We start from the raw sequence: 20,769 nt of genomic DNA, 5'->3' as shown, positions 1-20,769 counted from the left end.
AAGCTGTACTTTCATACTTTTCCTCTTCAAAGCTATAATTCAGGTTAGGAGAGCTCTTCACTGCCTGCTCATTCTGCGTTCTCTCTACATAGTTTGTTACAGCCCAACACAACAACCCGAGTCAGGCCCACGCAGAAACAGTGCTGCATTTACTGAGGCTAAGCACAGAAGAGCTTTCCACATTCTGATCAGCAATACTTACCCTATTGGAGTGAGCCATCTTGAGTTCTTAGTGGATATGAAATGTGCTTAGCACACTTATGTGCTTTTTTTGTTGCATTACTAATTAAAGAATAATATGCTTAGAAACTCATAATCATAAGGATTATGTACATTTACTATATCAAAATTGTCATGTCAAGCAAATTTCTAATAGTCAAATAATACTAATATAATATTAAATTTTGATTTACACCGGACTTTTCTCTATATCTCTTACAAATTGTCTCCTCTTATATCCGGTCAATACTTTCATTTAAAAATTATTTACATGGGTTCTATAACATTCCCCACCTAGTTATCTCATGTAAAACCTATTTCAGAATCTTCTTGTTATATCCATTCTGAATATTTCCAAATTTTTTCTGCCTTTTGCATTTAGCCTCTTTTGATGCATGTACTCACTTGATTACCTTATTTAGCTTCACAATTTTTATCCATATCTGCCAAACCCTTCTTAGAATTTCTACCCATGTACACAGTTTTGATCACCACCAATTTTTAGAGCCTACTGTGTGCCAAGGATGATTTATGGTCCACATTTACAATTTTTTCATTTAATCTTAACATACCTGTCCTCCTCTGCAGATGTGAAAATTGAAACTTGTACAAGTTACCTGAATCACGCAAGGTCACATAGCTAGAAAACAGAAGTGTTGATTCCAGTTACGTCTTAATTCTGCCAATGACAGATAGTACTGTGTGATTGTACTGTCCTGTTCTGCATAGGTGGATCTGTCGAAATAAGAAATTGATCCCTGTTAGATTTGCAAAGCACAGGCAGACTCAGGCCATTAACACTGGCATAATAGAGATTGAAGTAATCATCTGCTGCCAGTGAAGAGTTAGATGTCATCAAGCAGCCTAAAGTTTTGTGATCTACATCTGTTTTACAGGGTTTTTTTCTGTGTTTTAACAGATAGTTTTGAAAAGTATAAATAAAACAATTCAAAAAATAGGAGAGGCTATAGTATAGCTTATAAGCCAAACTCTTTTTAACGTATCAGAAGTGAGGTTGACCCTCTCTGAACTCAACTAACTGTTCAGTTGTAAAGAATGACTTAAAGGACACTAAATACAAAAATTGGCAATTCAAACTTTATCCATTTTTAAATTACAGACTTTTAAATATAGTTTTAGAAATAGTGATTGACAGAGAATATGGAGATAACTTTCTTTGTTCATGATGATCAAATATATTTTGAAAAAATTAGGTTTTTACTGAAAGTCTGTAGACTGTTTACATGCCATTATTTACATTGTTAACATACAAATGTTAATGTTTACATTAGCTATAAAGTGTTAACTCTTTCATACTTGTTGGGTATTGCTTAAACTGTGTGTGAGAATAGGGTGGGCTCTCTACAAATGCTCATCGTTTTAGCTGAGGGTCTTGAGCAGCCTCAGACTTTGCTGTCCTTTGGGAATTTTGTAACAAATCCCAAAGAATAAAATATAAGTGAAGTCTCAGTTGGTAGACCATCTTCACAATATTTAATTTGGGAGTGTTTTTTAAATGTGTAAAGTCTTCAGAATGAATTCAAACATGATAATTTAGAACTGTCTTATTTCTTATCTCTACTGAAGAAAACTGCTTTTAGTGATGAAGTATTTTTTACCCTGTTTTTAATCTTTTCAACAGTGTCCTGAAAAAGCTCTCCTGGGTTTGTCTGTCCATGGTGATATTAACCCATGCCTTGAAAACACTCCATAGAAATTGGGACTGGGAGTCAGAATATACATTGTTTATGTCAGCCTTAAAGGTAAAGCATTTTCATTCAGAGGACAAGAACATGTGTATTTGTAAAACTGTATCTAACACACTTTTAGGCAGACATTTAATTTTAGTCAAGAAGTAATACATTGTTTTTATATTATATATACCATAACCAAATTTCCTAAGTTACTACTTAATTATATGTCCAAAGGATGGATATACATATTTATATAATTATTTATGTGAATGGTATACTAAATTTACTTAAAGTTCATATGGCAAAGTATTTTTTTAATTTTGCTTTTCTTGGATATTTTATGTATTTACATTTCAAATGTTATCTCCTTTCTCCTCTCTTCCATGCCCCTCCCCCTCCCCCTGCTTTTATGAGGATACTCTCACTCCCACGCACCAATCCTACCTCAACACCCTGGCATTCTTCTACATTGGGGAAATGAGCCTTCACAAGACCAAGGACTTTTCCTCCTATAGATGCTGGAAAATGCCATCCTCTGCTACATATATGACAGGAGCCATGGGTACCCCCTGTGTACTCTTTGGTTGGTGGTTTCGTCCCTGGGAGCTCTCGTGGGGTCTGGTTGGTTGATACTGTTGTTCTTCCTATAGAGTAGCAAACCCCTTCAGCTCCTTTAGCCCTTTTTCTAACTCCTCCATTGGTGTCCCTGTGCTCAGCCCAATGAATGCCTGCAAGCATCCTCATCTGTATCAGAAAGGCTTTGGCAGAGCCTCTTAGGAGACACCCATATCTGGGTCCTTCAGCAAGCACTTCTTGGCATCAGCAATAGTGACTGGGCTTGGTGGCTACATTTGGGATGGATCCCCAGATGGGACAGTCTTTGGAAGACTTTTTCTTCAGTCCCTATTTACTCTTTATCCTTGTATTTCCTTCCGTGAGTATTTTGTTCTCCCTTCTTGTTGAAGGACTGAAGCATCCACATTTTGTTCTTCCTTCTTGTTGAGCTTCCTATGATCTGTGAATTGTTTCTTAGGTATTCCAAGCTTTTGGGCTAATATCCTCTTATCAGTGAGTGCATACTATGTATTCTTTTGTAACTCAAGATGATATTTTCTAGTTCCACCCATTTGCCTAAGAATTTCATAAAGTCATTGTGGGTTTTTTTTGTTTTTTTTTTTTTAACTTGAGTATTTCTTATTTACATTTCGAGAGTTATTCCCTTTCCCGGTTTACAGGCCAACATCCCCCTAATCCCTCCCCCTCCCCTTCTTTATGGGTGTTCCCCTCCCCATCCTCCCCCCATTGCCGCCCTCCCCCCCCCAACAATCACGTTCAGTCTTAGCAGGACCCAGGGCTTCCCCTTCCACTGGTGCTCTTACTAGGATATTCATTGCTACCTATGAGGTCAGAGTCCAGGGTCAGTCCATGTATAGTCTTTAGGTAGTGGCTTAGTCCCTGGAAGCTCTGGTTGCTTGGCATTGTTGTTCATATGGGGTCTCGAGCCACTTCAAGCTCTTCCAGTTCTTTCTCTGATTCCTTCAACGGGGGTCCTATTCTCAGTTCAGTGGTTTGCTGCTGGCATTCGCCTCTGTATTTGCTGTATTCTGGCTGTGTCTCTCAGGACCGATCTACATCTGGCTCCTGTCGGCCTGCACTTCTTTGCTTCATCCATCCTGTCTAATTGGATGGCTGTATATGTATGGGCCACATGTGGGGCAGGCTCTGAATGGGTGTTCCTTCTGTCTCTGTTTTAATCTTTGCCTCTCTATTCCCTGCCAAGGGTATTCTTGTTCCCCTTTTAAAGAAGGAGTGAAGCATTCACATTTTGATCATCCGTCTTGAGTTTCATGTGTTCTAGGCATCTAGGGTAATTCAAGCATTTGGGCTAATAGCCACTTATCAATGAGTGCATACCATGTGTGTTTCTCTGTGATTGGGTTACCTCACTCAGGATGATATTTTCCAGTTCCAACCATTTGCCTACGAATTTCATAAAGTCATTGTTTTTGATAGCTGAGTAATATTCCATTGTGTAGATGTACCACATTTTTCTGTATCCATTCCTCTGTTGAAGGGCATCAGGGTTCTTTCCAGCTTCTGGCTATTATAAATAAGGCTGCTATGAACATAATGGCGCATATGACCTTGTTATATGTTGGAGCATCTTTTGAGTATATGCCCAGGAGTGGTATAGCTGGGTCCTCTGGTAGTACTATGACCAGTTTTCTTGCGAACTGCCAGATTGATTTCCAAACTGGTTGTACCAGCTTACAGTCCCACCAACAATGGAGGAGTGTTCCTCTTTCTCCACATTCTTGCCAACATCTACTATCACTCGAGTTTTGGATCTTAGCCACTCTGACTCCTGTGAGGTGGAATCTCAGGGTTGTTTTGATTTGCATTTCCCTGGTGATTAAGAATGTTGAACATTTCTTTAGGTGCTTCTCAGCCATTCGGTATTCCTCAGCTGAGAATTCTTTAGATAGACATTTACTTTTAGCCAAGAAGTAGTGCATTGTTTTTATATAGTATATACCATAACCAAACTCCCTAAGTTACTACTTAATTATGTGTCCAGAGGATGGATGGATGGATGGATGGATGGATGGATGGATGGATGGATATATATATATATATATATATATTTGAATGGTGTACTAAATGTACTTAAAGTTCATATGGTAAAATATTTAAATATAAAACGATATTTTCTTACTTCTTAGGGTGTACTTTTTTTTTTTTCACTTTTCAATGGCTTAACAGCAAGATATGTCAGATAGGAAGTAGCATCATACAGTTAATTAGTAGCTTATTTTTTAATGGTATTTAAAATAACCTGTAATCAATGCATCATGAATTCAGTGAGATGAAATGCATAAAAGTGTCACCCTACTATGTGAAGGAATATTACTGGTTTAGTACTATTGGGAATGGAGCTGATAAGCAGAATTTTATTTAAAAATATGCACACAGAGCCTTACCAATACGGATGGGGATGCTTGCAGCCAACCTTCAAACTGAGCAGGGGGACCCCAATGGGGGAGTTAGAGAAAGGACTGAAGAAGCTGGAGGGGTTTGCAACCCCATAGAAAGAAAACAGTATCAACCAACCAGAGCTCCCAGGGACTAAACCACCAACCAAAGAATACACATGGACAGACCCATTGCTCCAGCTGCATATGTAGCAGAGGATGGCCTTGTTTGGCATCAAAGGGAGGAGAGGCCCTTGTTCCCGTGAAGGCTCAATGCCCTAGTATAAGGGAATGCTAGGGCAGTGGAGTGGGAGTGGATGGGTGGGTGGGGGAGTACCTTCGTGAAGGTGTCTTGGGGGATTTTCACAGAGGAGAAGGGGGATAGCATTTGAAATGTAAATTAACAGAATAACCAATAAAAAATATAAACATACGTTTTTGAAGTTATCAATAGAATATTTCCATAATACTTCCTATCTTATCCTTTAGAAATCTCTAAATTCATATTTCATTTTGACTATTTCTTTTTTCCAATTACGTATATACACATATCTCTGAGTATGTATATGTGAGTTCAGATCCCCACTGAGACCAGAGTTGTTGGATTCCACTAAAGCTAAAGTTTCAGGCAGGTAATAACTACCTGATATGTAGGCTAGGAACTGAACTGAAGTTCTGTGTGAGAGCATTCCGTGCTGTAAACTGCTAAGCCATTTCTCCAGCCCCTGCTTTTGACTACTACTTCTTTATTTCCCATTATTTAATTTTAGAATTATCTGCTTTGTTCTAGTAGTCTATGGGATATCTTTATGTAGCGTCTACTCTCGAGTGGTAACTCTTCATGACCACTCAGCTTTCCTTCCCTCCTACCTGGATAGATAAGTGAAGCATCACTACCACACTGTTATCTTTAGTTGTTAATGCTAATGGTGTCCCAAAATTATTAGGGATTTTGTTTGCCTGTATTCTCAGAACACTGATTCAGACCTTCAGAGACCTACGGCTCCTCTTTTATCATTCACCCATCTGTGAACTCTAAACACACAGATGGATTTCACAACTTTAATCTTAGCATTTCTGTTTCCATAGTAAACTACATAAATAGCTTTAAATATGTCTCACCTAAAAGTAAGCCATCAATACAGTCTCTAAGTATATTCTCATATCCCAGTACCTTTCTCCTCTGCAAAATATAAATACTACAGCAGTAGTTTTCAAACAGGATTGTGATTTAATCAGAAGAACTTTGGGAACATTTCTGATACGTAAATGAAGTCAAACTGCTGTGAATTTTTCTGATACTATGTTAAAGCAGTAGTTCTCAGCCTGTGAGACACGACCCCTTTAGGTGTCGATCAATAACCCTTTCATGGGGCTTACCTAAAACCATAAGAAAACATAAATATTTACATTTTGATTCATCAGAAAATTACAGTTGTGAGATAGCAATGAAAATAATTTTATGGTTGGTGATCACCACAACCTGAATGACACCATTAAAGAATGACACCATTAGGAAGGTTGACACCATTACTGTGTAAGAGGAAAGGCAGACTACATAGGCCTTTGTCTCATTTCTAGGAATATTTCCATTAAACATTCCATTCTCAATAGTTTACCAAACAAATGTTTGTGAACTGGAGTTTTTTGGATTTTCATTGTTGATTTTTCTAATGATAGCTCCTTATTTTCTCCTTTGTGTTTAAGGTGAATAAAAACAATGCCAAATTATGGAATAATGTGGGTCATGCTCTGGAAAATGAGAAGAACTTTGAGAAAGCTTTGAAATACTTTTTGCAGGCTACCCATGTTCAGCCAGGTAAGCACTGTTCATTGTAACTGGTAGATGGCAGCATAGACATCAGATGTAGTGAGGAGGGCAGTCTTTAGTAAGCTGAGTTCAAGGGAGTTAAGGAAGAATTATTGACACCAAAGGAAAAAAGTGTAAAGGATGTAGCAAACTGACAGCTCTGGTGCTAGGCGAAAGGATGACAAGGTGACAGATTCTTTTCAGGTGAGAGAAAGTGGCATTTCTCAAGCATATCAGTGTAGTTGAGAAAAGCAGTAAAGCAGCCGTGGGGAAGAGACAGCATCTGGGATACAAGCTACTCTACTTTTAGGACCTAGAATCAATTGTAGTGACAAACAGGCAGTGTGTGGACAGTGGATAAGAGGTGAGTGAATAATATGGAGTAACCTGAAGTTGCCTTCTGTTTGCTTCTGTTTCCTCAGTGAAAAGTAAAAATCACCAGTAGAAAGGAAAGGAAAGGACTCGTTTGAGATGTGAGAACAAGAGAGAAGGCAAAATGGTCATGTAAGAGACAGTGCTTCTAAACCTCCATGTGCATAGAAACCTAGAGATCTTGTTCTCCTGGCCATTCTGGTGCAGATTAGATACCACCTGAAATTGTACATTCCTAGTAAGCTCTCTTATGATGTATCCACATGAAGCAAAGGTAGGCAGCTAGAAAAATATACAGTTGCCAACCATCATCATCACCCTGGATTAGTAATAACTGAAAATTAAATCAATTGATACAGTTAAATGGTTTTCTCCTCAGCTAAGGTAATGAATTACTCTGTTACTAAGGCTTAGAATATTTTTTAGATGTGTTTTACTAAGGAAAAAAAAATGCTAAGGGCTCAATTATAGTAACTTTATAATCCAAATTAAATCAAAAGGGGTGGGAGAAAAGAGATCAGATCAGTAGATATGTCTTAACGAAATGGTAGCATCTGAGTAGTGTGTAACTCGAACAGCAGTGTTTTACAGTAGAGTGCTCTTGACATTGCTAGTATGCAGAATTGTTTCACCAAAGGTGTATCCAATTACCAGTCCCACAAGATGTCATCATTTATTCTATTCAGAGACAAGTGAAACAATCCCCATATTTTAACTATCTCGCAAATGGTCCAGTGGTGAGCACTGCCTTATTTTTTTCTATTTTGTAAAATTATGACCTTTGAACTGAGTGTTAAGGTAAGAAAGAGGTGTTAAGATAGGAGAGTTTATTGACAAAAAGAACATCAAGGCCACAGAGTGAGAAAATAACATATGTACGTTCAGTGTAGTGACACACTCTCTATGCCAGTACTTAAAGGCAGAGGCAAGTGGGTCTCTGGGGTCAAAGTCAGCTTGATCTATCTACTTGGTAAGTTCTAGGATGGCTAGGGCCATAGAGAGAGACTATGTCTTGTACATTGCTGAAATTAAAGCATTTTGAAAATGGTGATGTTAGAGCCCAGGATTTGTGAATCAAATATTGGTAGCCGTGAAAATAGAAGTAGATAAACAGTTTCATAATCATCGTTGTTGAGTGTTTTTATTTTTTAAAGCACTGAGAATTGTCTGGAATGAAAATTGGAGGTTATGGGTCACACCTACTCTTCCTCCAGGCCCAATTTGCACAGGATAAGAAATGGTCATAGTCACCACACTAAGAAGGACAGTTAACTGTGTCATTAACCCAAAACCAAATTCAATTAGAACAGGACGAAATGAAGGCTATAGAAATGTCACTGTTACTAATCTATCTTCCTTAGTTTTCATGTAGTCTAGTTTTGCTTGGAATATGGAGTATGTGTCCTATATCTCCTCTTTGATTTATGTATCTTCTTGACCCCGTAATGTATTTTTCTCCTCCCATCTGTCTTCTACCTTAACATACTTTGCTGTCTGCACTAGTCATCTTGTATAACCAGCCTCACAGCCACTTTCCCAGGCCTCTTCCCTTCTGAGTAACAGCACTTATGTGTAGACCCCTTACATTTGCTTTTCATAGCTTTTCTGTGAGATACACGTGTATTTATAATTCAGGTCCTTTGAAATACTAATTTATTTAAAATGTTGTGCTTCCTTATGGCAGCATAAACATCCGATTCATGTTTTACACTTGCATCAACTGATTGATCCTATATACAAACAAATTCACTAAACATAGTAATTCTAATTTATTTTAGTCTTAGATTTTCATCCTATCATTTTAAAATTTTTGTTGCTGCATTGTGTGTGTGTGTGTGTGTGTGTGTGTGTGTGTGTGTGTGTGTGTGTGTGTGTGTGTGTTGCATGCTTACGACAGTCACAGGACGGTTAGAATCCATTCTCCTCTTCAATCTTGTGGGTCCAGGGGAACGAATTCAGGTCACCAGGCTCTGCACCTTTACAAATGAGCCATCTTCCCAGCTTAAATTATCACTTTCTTATCAAACACTTAAGATTTAAGCCTGCTCACTCCTACCTCACTTCTGTGTTGGAATGGGGATTTCTGTCTCAGCATTTTTGTAAAGATAAATCAAGTGCATGTGTGATACATATTTATGAGTGATCAGTTTTCTTGTGTGAATGGTTAAGATTGCAGATGTAAGAGTTTACCTAAACAACACACCCTCAGTTTTTACTTATTTCTATTTCAAGCGTACCCTGTATTTAGCCTGAATATGACTTTACTCTCAACATGTTCAAAAGTAAGTTTTAATAAGCCGTAGTCTGGGAAGATCGATAGTCAGCATCCTTATGATGAATTTAGAAACCCTGAGTATAACATTTATGGTATGCTTCTTGACTTCTTGCTATATACCTATGCTTATAGGGCCAGTTGGCATGTAGGATGACATGTTATAATATTGTATTGCTAGATATTGCAGAAAGTAACAGAAAGACCAGGGTAAGGAAAAAGAGGCGGTTATTTGTGGTTGAAATGTTAGAATCTGAAACATTTATGGTACCGTGGGCCTGTAGTGTCAGCACTCAGGAGATGGCCAGAAAGATAAAATTGGTGGTTAGGGGATGCCTCAGCAGACTAAGGCTTTTGTATGTTAAACATTGGGGGAAGGAGGGGGTGGAGATGAGGATAACCTTAGTTACATAATGGGAATGCTTACTGTTATCAAATAAACCTTATATTAAAATTAATCCAATCACAATTGTTCCATATATTTTGAAAAATAATCAGGTGTCTTTGTATAGGTTAAATGCTCATCAGAAACTTAAGCCAGTGTCTAGCCCATGGTAGCATAACAACTTTAAACTATGTATGCAAATATATTTTTATTAATGCCTCTAGGGAATAAAAAGATAATTTACAACTGTGGGATACAGTAGATATCCATGTTTGCCATTACTGTATTAAATATTGAGATAATCAACTTCAAATAAGACAAAGAAAGTTTTAGGTGACTTCATCCGTTACTTTGAGCCTTTGGGTAGGCAATATTCATGACAGCATTATAGCAGAATGATTCTCACTTCGTGACAGACAGAAAGCAAAGTAGCAGGAAAATGCCTGGGTTCAAATATTCTCCTTATGGCTTACCTTCAGTGACCTAACTTCCCACCACTAGCCAATCATCTCTTAAAGGTCCCTCCACTTCACAAGAGCATAGAACCTGTATAGATGACCTTTGACTGGCAGTCCAGAACCAGGTTACACCAGAGAGAAAGGGGAAAGGGAGAATAATAGCAGTTGGTTCATCACCTGTACATTGAAAACTTAGCCATGCGTCAGCCACTGCTTTAACTGCTAAAATCCAGCAATGAGTAGAACTATTGCTTTGAGCCTCCCATTGGAAATGTAGTTTAAAATTTACTCTATTCTTTTTGACATTTGATGATTTTAAAAGTTGGTCGTATAAACTGATAATAGATGAATAACAGGGAAAAAAAAAAACAGTTGTATTACCTGCCTAAGGATGAGTTTCAATGACTGAACCTTGTATAGGTTTAGCAGCAGGATGGGGTCTTGGGCGCTGTGGGGGAGGGGAGCTGTGCTCAGTGTGCCAGGCATTCTACTGATTAAGTTTCCTAGGCAACAACCTTTTGAGATTTTCTTTGTCAGTGCCAGATGTCCAATCCCTAATTTTTTTTTTCCTATTTGGAAAGAATATCCCTAGACAAGTAGGAGGATATCAGAAAAATCTTGTCTGTTTGCTTTTTACATCACTAATATTAGTACAAATACATTTATTTCTTAGGGTCATTAATTTCCTTGATTAACCAACTCGAAATATACAGCCAAAAATGTATATGTGTGTGTAGTCATGTCTTTTTAAGTACCTAAAATTTTAGTTAAAATATAAAAATAAACAACATAGAGATTAGAAGTAATGACTAGAGAATGACTCCTGAAAAATTATCATTTGACAGAGAATAAAGTGAGATCAGATTCATTGAAGGTAATTTTGAGGAACGCTGGCTATGCAAAGCACAGTAAAAGGAAGTGGAGACCATTTAGAAAGTGTTTCTGTATTGCCCATAAGTCCATTACCATCAAACAGGGACAGTATCCCTCAGGTTTCAAAATCTTTCTATCTCTTTACAGTTCTTTCCACCAAATAAAATTGAACTGCTTTCAGTTGCCATATATTTCTTTACTCTTCTAAAATTGTATATGAAGAACTCATCTTCTATGGACTCATTTTTCGCTGGATTTCTTGTATAATTTTTTGTTGCTTATCAATATTGTTCATAAATTCTAAAAAAAGAAAAAACAATACTTTTTTGTGGCTGACTAGCACTTCTTCATGTGCATATACAACTTCGTCCAGCCATTTATCTGTTCATGGACTGTTGGATTATTTGCAGTTCAGAGTTATTTGAAGCAAAATTGTTAGGAACATTTAGTTCTCACAACTTACTACTCTGACAGTTTTTTTCTTGCATTCCATTGAATCATAAAGAGCATCACATACAGGATTGTTGCTCTCCTGCTTTGGGAATAGCCCATAATATATAAGATTGTCCCCTATGTGTCCTGGGAGTGGCACTCAAAGAGAACTCTGCTCCACAGTTGCAGATCCTCAGTGTTGCAGGCAGGTAGAATCATAACTGAAACCCTGCCATGTCTACTAGATACTAATGTTGAGTAAAGACTGTCTAATTTAAGCTCTCCCTTTTAGCTTTATTCCAAACCTTTGAATTGTGTCTTTTTAAAACTATTATATAATTAATCCTCATCTTTCTTAAAGATGCACAGCTATTCTCCTAAATAAATTTATCGTGTATTTTTTTCCATATCAGGAAATGAGATATAAATTCTTGACATTCTGATATTAACATAACTTTAAAATTCTTTAAGTTATATAAGAATGTATCATAATTTAAAAGAGAGTGATCACAACTTCTTATGTCAACCTATCAACCTGTGACTCAACTCTGATCACATTCACATTTTATTTGAAATACAAGTTGTTCCATTTCTTAGTTGTAATTCTACCAAGGTACATAGTTGTCATTTAAACCCATGTCCTAATTATAGGAATTAACTGTTGCCATTTTCACTTGTAAAGTTGAGCTGTATTTTTTAGTGATCTAAAACTGAGATTAAGGAAGTAGAAATGAGCTGTTGGTATTATGGTGTAGTAAAATGTGAAGTATTCTGTTGCCTTTCTCTTGCCCTAAACCCTCAGAGATGCACTTGGGAGGTTTCCCTTGTGGCCGGCACTTTGTGTCCTTACACTACTCTAGTCCTTTTGTTGTGTCCATCAGTCCTGTCACTTGTATGTTATGACAAGTTGTTTTAGAAGAACTTTCCAGAAAGCAGGGCCAGTCCTCTCCCACTCTCTCAATTGTCTCTGAAAGCCCTCCTTCCAACAGTTGCTCAGAGTAATGCCTACTGTGTTTGCATTAAGTGTTCTGTTTTGTTTTAGATGACATTGGTGCCCACATGAATGTAGGAAGAACGTATAAAAACTTAAACAGAACTAAAGAAGCTGAAGAATCTTACATGTTGGCTAAATCACTAATGCCTCAGGTACGTTGTCTCCTTTACTGTGTCCGTGTGGAAAGACTGAATTAACTCACAGCTATCAAGCAGTAGTCTATCCCGCCCCAGTCTTGTTCCTGATTAGATGTAATTGCTTGCTCAAATGACTTTTTTTAAAAGGTTTGTTATAGTTAATGTGTAAATGCTCACTTTTAGAACATAAATATCTGATGCTGATAATAAATTACCAAAATGGCTAAATGAAGAGAATTTAATTCTTGTACCTTAAATGGTAACTTCAGAGCAATGAAAGCAAATTATAAAGTAGCGGCTGCACCCCTGCCACTTTGTTGTGCTAATCAGCTGTTGCTGTGATACAGATCAAAGGTCACTGGATATATAGTACCAAAGATCCATCCGTATGTGTATTATGTATTAACTTGAATTATCGGTTAGAGCATTTTATTGTACAACTCTACTAAATAAATAAGGTTTCAATATGACTATAAAATAAAACTAGCTGCCCTACTATTGCAGAAATAAGAAAATAATTTTCTTGATGGAACTAGAGTTAACAAAGTGTATAGTCGGATTGAAACAGATTATTATCTTGTGCTGTAGAGTATGAACCATTGACCTCTAAAACTTCTGATTTTTCTGACTTAATACAAAGATAAGTTTACACAAAAAGCCAGAAATAATTTGTAGGTGTCATGAATGAAGCCAATATATGTCTTTCAGTGTCTAAATTCAGTGTCTAATATTCTCATATGTTTGTAAGTGCTTACATTTTTGTGCGTGCGTGCATGTGTGCATGTGACTTGACATGCTCTTTGTAAAAAAGCTGGCCTATAGCTCACAACTCCATTTGCTTCTGTCATGCTCAGATTAAAGACATGCAACCATGCGTGCCCTGCTTGCTTTTTACATTTTTATGATTACTTTGTCATATTAGTAAAACTTTTAGCAAAAACTTAGGTTCCATGTCACTTAAAATAAGTCACTAGGAAAACGTTTCTTGTTTTTATTTGCTATCAAATACACAAACATGTTTTTCTCTTAAACAGATTATTCCTGGTAAAAAATATGCAGCCAGAATTGCCCCTAATCACCTAAATGTTTATATCAATTTGGCCAACCTCATTCGAGCAAATGAGTCCCGCCTGGAGGAAGCGGACCAGCTGTACCGACAGGCAATCAGCATGAGGCCAGACTTCAAGCAGGCTTACATTAGCAGGTATCACCTCTTCAGAGCTACCCCTGTAAAGCGGAAGCTGTGTCTGCGTGTAGGTTTTAACTGAATTACCATGGTGCTCTTTTAATGTTCTTGACAGCTATGTGCATAAAGGGAGTACCTCGCAGAGGATGACAGTCACACTAAGTAATTTGAAACTGACAAGGAAATCATTATGGTAGCTGACTTAGGTTCTATGAAAGAGTTCTAGAAGCAGCCCCATGTTCTATTTGTGTCTTGTAGACAGTATCAGTGCTGCCTCCACCGTGTGTGTGTGTGTGTGTGTGTGTCTGCTACCTTTGCCACAAAAAAAAAAGACATCTTGCCTGACAGTAAAGAAAAAGAAGTTGTTTGACACACATTAATATTTTTTATATTCTCATAGAAACATCATTTTCATACTTGAGTGACATTGCATGTTAAACTTTGCTTTATATACTGACATGAAACTTATCATAATTTATAGCATTGTTTCTCTGAGGAAAGTATATTCTGAATTCAGCTTTTTGAGAGTAAAATCTATCCCTAAATCAAATATTGTCTTTTTGAGTTTTTTCCTCATCCAGTAGTCAATGCTTCGTACATTATTTCATGAAGACTTCAGTAGTCTCTGCATGTAACCTTGGTCTCGTGTCTACAAGTTGCCGTATTTATCTTAGTAAACATAACTTCACTAATTTTAAGCAAAATGACTGTTTTTCAAGTTCTCAAACTCAGAGTGGAAGCATTGGAAAGAGAGAAAGGCTTTCTGCTGTGTGGCTCTAGTGTGTTCCCAAAGCTGCCTGTAGGTGGCACAAGTGCTCTCCTTGCAAACATTTGGACTTCAGTTCATTTTTTCATTCATCTGTCTATCAGTCTGTCTGTCTATATGCTTTTAGATAGCTATTATATAAGAATACTTTGAAGGAGACTAAGTTAATTTATGTGCAGATTTCACATTTCTAAAGTCTCGGCTAATTAACACAGTAAGACTTATATCAGACTTAAAGAAACTCTCAGTAACAACAGCATTTTTGCCAATTGTTCCCATATTATCATCTGATTTACTGATCTTCGACTGTAATTGGCTACCTAGTTGTCTTTTTTAAAGATTCGTCCATGAGCACCTTTCCTCTGTCACCCTCTCTGATTGCTTCTCACATTTACTGTCCAGTCAGACGTGCGCTTTTCTTTTATAATACCTGAAAGCAAATGCAACTAGATTTGCTGAAGTGGAGTTCAGACTTGAGGTTAGTTTCAGAAAGTGATTTTTTTTTATAGTTAGATAGTAAGGTAAACCTTATCTGTCTGTTTCCCACAGGGGAGAATTGCTTTTAAAAATGAATAAGCCTCTCAAAGCAAAAGAAGCATATCTTAAAGCACTGGAGCTGGACAGAAATAATGCAGACCTGTGGTACAACTTGGCAATTGTTTATATTGAACTTAAAGAACCAGATGAAGCTCTGAAGAACTTTAATCGGGCTTTGGAACTGAACTCCAGACATAAGCTAGCACTGTTTAATTCTGCTATTTTAATGCAGGAATCAGGTAAGTTCTCCAAAAATATGTCTCTATTTACTCAATTAAAATACTGTAAAATCCATAATAAATATTTCTGGACAGGCTGTTTTATTGCAAAATAATGTACATAACACAACTTACAATAAGAATATTTGGGGTTGGGGATTTAGCTCAGTGGTAGACACTTGCCTAGCAAACGCAAGGCCCTGGGTTCGATCCCCAGCTCTGAAAAAAAGAAAAAAAAAAGAATATTTAAAATACTTGACATAAAGTCCTTTCAAGTGGCATGAAGAGGCATATGTGACAGTTTTACTTGCACGTTTTTCTAGAGTATGGTAAAACTAACTTTTCAGAAACCATCAGCCAGTATCTACAATATAATATCATTTTATTCATATAATCATAATAAAACTTGTATATAAATATAAATGCTGCAGAAATTGTGAAAAACATTGTAGCTACGTTTAAGGATCCCAGAGCATTGTCCTATTTTCAATTTCATGTTCGTTTACTGTGATGTAAAAGAAAATTCTTTGCATATCTTAGGTTATTTTTCAAATATTATTATAATTTCTAGTATTTTCTATAATTTAGTAAACTAACATTAATCCCAATAGTGTCTTTAAACCATATTGTATGTGGGAATATTTTCCTTCACAAGACAGCATAAATTATTTATGATATTAATTTTTTGTCATAAATATCTTCTTTATCCTATTGCATGTTGAATGTATTTCTTTCAACTTTTCAGAATTCAAAGTTTGTATTTTGCATTCCAATTAGAGATAAAAATTGTTCATTATTCAACATATTTATATATATATAAATACATACATGCACATACATACATACACGTACATGTCCTATAATTATTAGAAAATTCAGTAAATTAACCCAGAGTAACTAAAAACTTGTTTGGTTTATAAATTCAAACTACTAACACAACCTGTGCTTGAATACACATCTTTGGAAATCTTTTGTCATACATGTATCTACTCTTCTCTAATGCCGGATTAGATTCCAAACTAAAGGATTTTCTTCTCTTGGCATCTGAAGTACTGATTGAAAAGGAAATGAATTTATCGTTTGAGTGTTTCAATCACATTGTTTTTCCTGTTTTGTTTTCTACTTTTTATTTATTTATAAAAATAAGATGTTTTATTGCTGTATTTTTGTGATCTAACAAAATACCTAAATGGTTCATTCATTGATAATTTATCTCCTTTAAATAAAATTACTTTTAGGTGAAGTTAAACTCAGACCAGAAGCTAGAAAACGGCTTCTAAATTACATAAATGAGGAGCCGCAAGATGCTAATGGCTATTTCAATTTGGGGATGCTTGCCATGGATGACAAAAAGGACTCTGAAGCTGAGACTTGGATGAAGAGGGCTATCAAGTTACAGCCTGACTTCAGAAGTGCTTTGTTCAACCTGGCACTCCTGTACTCACAGACTGCTAAGGAGTTAAAGGCATTGCCAATCTTAGAAGAGCTGCTCAGATACTATCCTGATCATACCAAGGGCCTCATTTTAAAAGGAGATATTCTGATGAACCAGAAGAAGGATATAGCTGGAGCTAAGAAATGTTTTGAAAAGATCCTGGAAATGGATCCAAGCAATGTGCAAGGAAAGCACAATCTCTGTGTCGTGTACTTTGAAGAGAAGGACTTGCTGAAAGCGGAGAGATGCCTAGTTGAAACCTTGGCATTAGCACCTCATGAGGAATATATTCAACGCCATTTGAGTATAGTCAGGGATAAAATCGCCTCTTCTGGTATTGTGGATCAGCCACTGTCCCCAGTTGATAAGACTTCAGGTACAGAAGAAAAAGATGAAGTCCCTTCCGAGGATGTAAAAGAAATCATCAGTGAGTCCAGGCCAGCACAAATCATAAAAACAAATGATAACAGAAAGTCTCAGTCTAACAAGCAGTCAACAGGAAATGCAGACCAAGATGCCCCCCATAAAACAACAAAAGACATCAAAGAAATTGAGAAGAAAAGAGTTGCTGCTTTGAAAAGGCTAGAAGAGATTGAACGGATTTTAAATGGAGAATAACACTAATTCTGTATCATGTAACAATGTAGCCAAGACCTTCAGTCTCTATCATGTGTTTGCTTGTACTGGAAACTGAAAAATGTTGAGACTATATACTGGTTTTTCAAAAACTGCATAAGATTCTCTATATAGGATCAAAATGAGATTTTTATTGAAGACCTATCTGTCCCAGGATATATGTTTTATAAGAGAGGACACAAATTTTAATTTGGAAGAATATTGGAGAAATCACAAATTCCAAGTCACAACTTGAAACATTTATTATAGAAAGAGAAAGATGTGGGTTTATTATAGAAAGAAAAGGGTGGGGAAGTACTGATATGTCTTTCTACTAATCTGAATTGAAATAATATGGGGCATCAAAGATGAACCCTTGGAGATAAATCCAGAATGTACTGGGGTTTGTGAATTCCCATTTATTAACTGTTTTTCATTTTTCATTACCTCTTTGGATTCAGGAATGGACTGATACTCATTGAAGACATTCAGTAACTCTTCTCATAAACCAAGGGACATTATACTGCATAGTCATACTGTGTTTTTTTAATGTGTTCTTTGATTGGAATTTAGAAGGAATGGTAGAAAAAACATTTTAAAGTAAATCATACATCATGTAGATGACAAGTTAGCTTAGGAATGCCTTTTGTCTTTCATGCTAATATGTAAGCATTAAGCAGGTAAAGTGTTATGCATATACACTAGTGGTGCTCGCTGATACTGTATTCTCTCACACTGAGGACTCCCACATAAGCTACATAACCATGACTACTCATTGGCACTTGTTCCCCAAAGTCTTCTGCTTCTTGGCAGAAAAGTCCCAGTCATTCTTCTTTAAGCTTTAGAGTAATTGTAGTAATCTCTTTCATCTTTAATCTCTCTGGTCTGAGCTTAAAATCAGTTTCCTGTTTCCAAACTCATACCTTAACAATTCTTAGATACCTAAACCACTACAGTCAGTTTTGTTTAACTGAAGGCAAAACAATGTGACATTTATTTTTAAATACTAGATTCCTCTTATCGTATATATTTTATTAAGTATTTATTTTAACTACTGATCTTTCATAAAAATTTTAAACTTTTAGTTTAAATTGCTAGTTCCCTTGAGTTAACTAATCTCTATGTCTTAGAAACCATCCTTTTCTAATGTTTTCTAAGAAATCTTTTATAAATAGGTCATAAGAAACATGTTCTGCATTAAAGACCCATTCCTTTTAGCTTCCCAGAGGACCTGACATAGTTGTTTTCTTTTTTTTTTTTTTTTTTTTTTTTTAAGATAATTTAACTCCAGCACTAAAGCCAATGGGTGTTAGTTCTTGACCCAAGAGATTTGTTAACCATCAAAGCAGTATCTTGTTTCAGTTCTTAGAGTGTATCTTTGTGACTTCAGATCTAGAGTGGAGAATACCTCATGTACTATAACTTGAAGTTATTGTTCTCTCTGTTTATCTCTAGAAAAGTTTTTGCTGATAATCACTACAATTTAAATTCTAAGTGGAGGACAGTGCAGTAAGTAAGTCAAAGGAAACCTTTTATGATAGCACACCTAATAAAAGTTTGAAGACTATTTTAGTAAATTTATATAGCTAGTCAAGTGATGAGGATAAATATTAATATCCAATAATTTTTATACAAGAAATCTTTTATTAGCACTCATAATTATGCCTGTCACAAAGAAAGTACTCATACTTGAATTTTAATTTATTTAAATCAAATTCATCTTGAATATCTATTATTAATTATTACCAGTCAGTGATACCCAACTTCATTTCGTAGTAGAATCATATGGGAGCTTTCCTGAAATTGAGTCATGCTTCAGTCTTTCCAAAACCTCTTCCAGTGAGTCTCACTGTAGTTAGAGTTCAGGGCAACTGCTCTAAATTAGTTCAGTAAAGGTCCTTTTCTCTCCTCTGTTAAATTTGTAAATTAGTAATACAACCCAATTAAGTTTTGATGGCTTAAATCCCACTAAGGAATATATCCTATTGAAAATATAAATAGTAAATTCTATCAACCTTGCTTATGGTCAAATTAATATTTCTTAAGTGCATGAAATTGTATTGGAACGATTCAGATGAGAAGCTATAGTAAATATCTCCACACCCCCAGCTGCCTCAGCTCTTGTTTTGAAGAAGTGAGAACAGAAACACTTTAAGCCCAGGTTACTATCTTACGATTTAACACTTTGGATATATGAATTTAAAAAAAAAAAAAAGACATATCACAGGATTGTGTGCAGATAAAAAGATACAGGTTTAATTTTCAACATTTAAAAAATCTACTTGTCATGACTTCTAGCAAAGCTTTGACAATCTTCAAGGAGCCATGTTACATTTCCCCTTCACTACTCCTCAGAAAGTGGAGTTAAATTCTAAATTGCTACTATAGTTTTTGTTTCCCTATTAACATTTGAAATTGGGAATTTTCAAATTTTCCTAGTGAGTAGTCTTACTCACCAACCCTCCTCTTGAGGCTAGGCCTTGTAGTGTTGCCCATGCAGGTCTTGAACTCAAAGGCTCAAGTGATCCTGTCGCAGCTCCCTGTGTGCCTGGGAGTACCGGCATGTGCATCCTCGCCCAGTCCCAGGGTGTGATTTTCCGACACCAGTGACGTCAAGAATAAAATAACTAGATATATCATTTTGTTTAACCTTTTGTGTATACTCTTATGTATTTGATGTGTGAATTACACAGTTCTAATAAAACATGCCTTTCTTTACATCTGAGTTTTCAACTTCATGTTATAGAATGCTTCAAAGATGCTTTAATGAAAACTATTAAGAATATATAGATTTGTATGTCGATTTATACTTCAAAAATCCATATATTTGTCATATTTATTTTTTTATTTGCATGGCCAAATGATATTTAAAATGAGTCCCCCCCCCCCAAATATCTGGTAACTGTTAAAACTCTTGTCACCTATCCATATTCAGGGTTCCTTAAAAAGTAGTTTAAAATTGTATGCATTTTTATATTACTATGCTGTTTGTGTGTATCACATTTCTAAATATTCATTATTAAATTGTTACTTTTTAAAACTTTCAACCTGATTGTCTTTTGATGTTAAAATGAAATGCAAAGTTTTGTATATAGTGGCTGCCTACAGAAAGAAATTGATGAGCTGACACGTAGTTTGTTAGAAATGACTGTCAATAGCAGGCCATATATTATAGTTCCTGATAATGCTACATTTTCAAATATTAGAACATGAGAAGGCTAAACTCCAAACTTGGAATTTTATATAAAGTTTACTTCTACATCTCTCCAGGTTCAAATCCAAGTCATCACCCTTACTGTAGTTCAGGGTAAGTTATTTTATTTCTTCATGTAGTTTAAAGCATTGGTATACGTAAAATCACAGAAACATTTCAAGTACTTAGTATATATATATA

At 36.1% G+C, this 20,769-nt stretch overlaps 1 protein-coding gene across 4 annotated transcripts in view; it reads left to right on the top strand.

The window, feature by feature from the left end:
• The window catches only part of Tmtc3 (transmembrane O-mannosyltransferase targeting cadherins 3), a 45,095-nt gene extending 24,673 nt beyond the window's left edge, over positions 1-20,422 (top strand). For 2 of the 4 annotated variants that reach the window (NM_001135858.2, XM_039079084.2), the window contains 6 exons: positions 1,862-1,982; positions 6,593-6,704; positions 12,530-12,633; positions 13,653-13,822; positions 15,120-15,346; positions 16,564-20,422. In NM_001135858.2, coding sequence (NP_001129330.1) covers positions 1,862-1,982; positions 6,593-6,704; positions 12,530-12,633; positions 13,653-13,822; positions 15,120-15,346; positions 16,564-17,378 — 1,549 coding nt within the window. In that variant the 3' untranslated portion in view covers positions 17,379-20,422. Of the gene's footprint in view, positions 1-1,861; positions 1,983-6,592; positions 6,705-7,117; positions 12,634-13,652; positions 13,823-15,119; positions 15,347-16,563 lie in introns of those variants that run through there. The other 2 variants (XR_010052970.1, XM_063263465.1) reach the window with 2 other exon arrangements.
• Positions 20,423-20,769: the final 347 nt, after the last annotated feature.

The sequence above is a fragment of the Rattus norvegicus genome, chromosome 7 (assembly GCF_036323735.1).
Source record: "Rattus norvegicus strain BN/NHsdMcwi chromosome 7, GRCr8, whole genome shotgun sequence".
NCBI lineage: Eukaryota > Metazoa > Chordata > Mammalia > Rodentia > Muridae > Rattus > Rattus norvegicus.
This window is presented reverse-complemented; position numbering and strand designations above follow the sequence as displayed.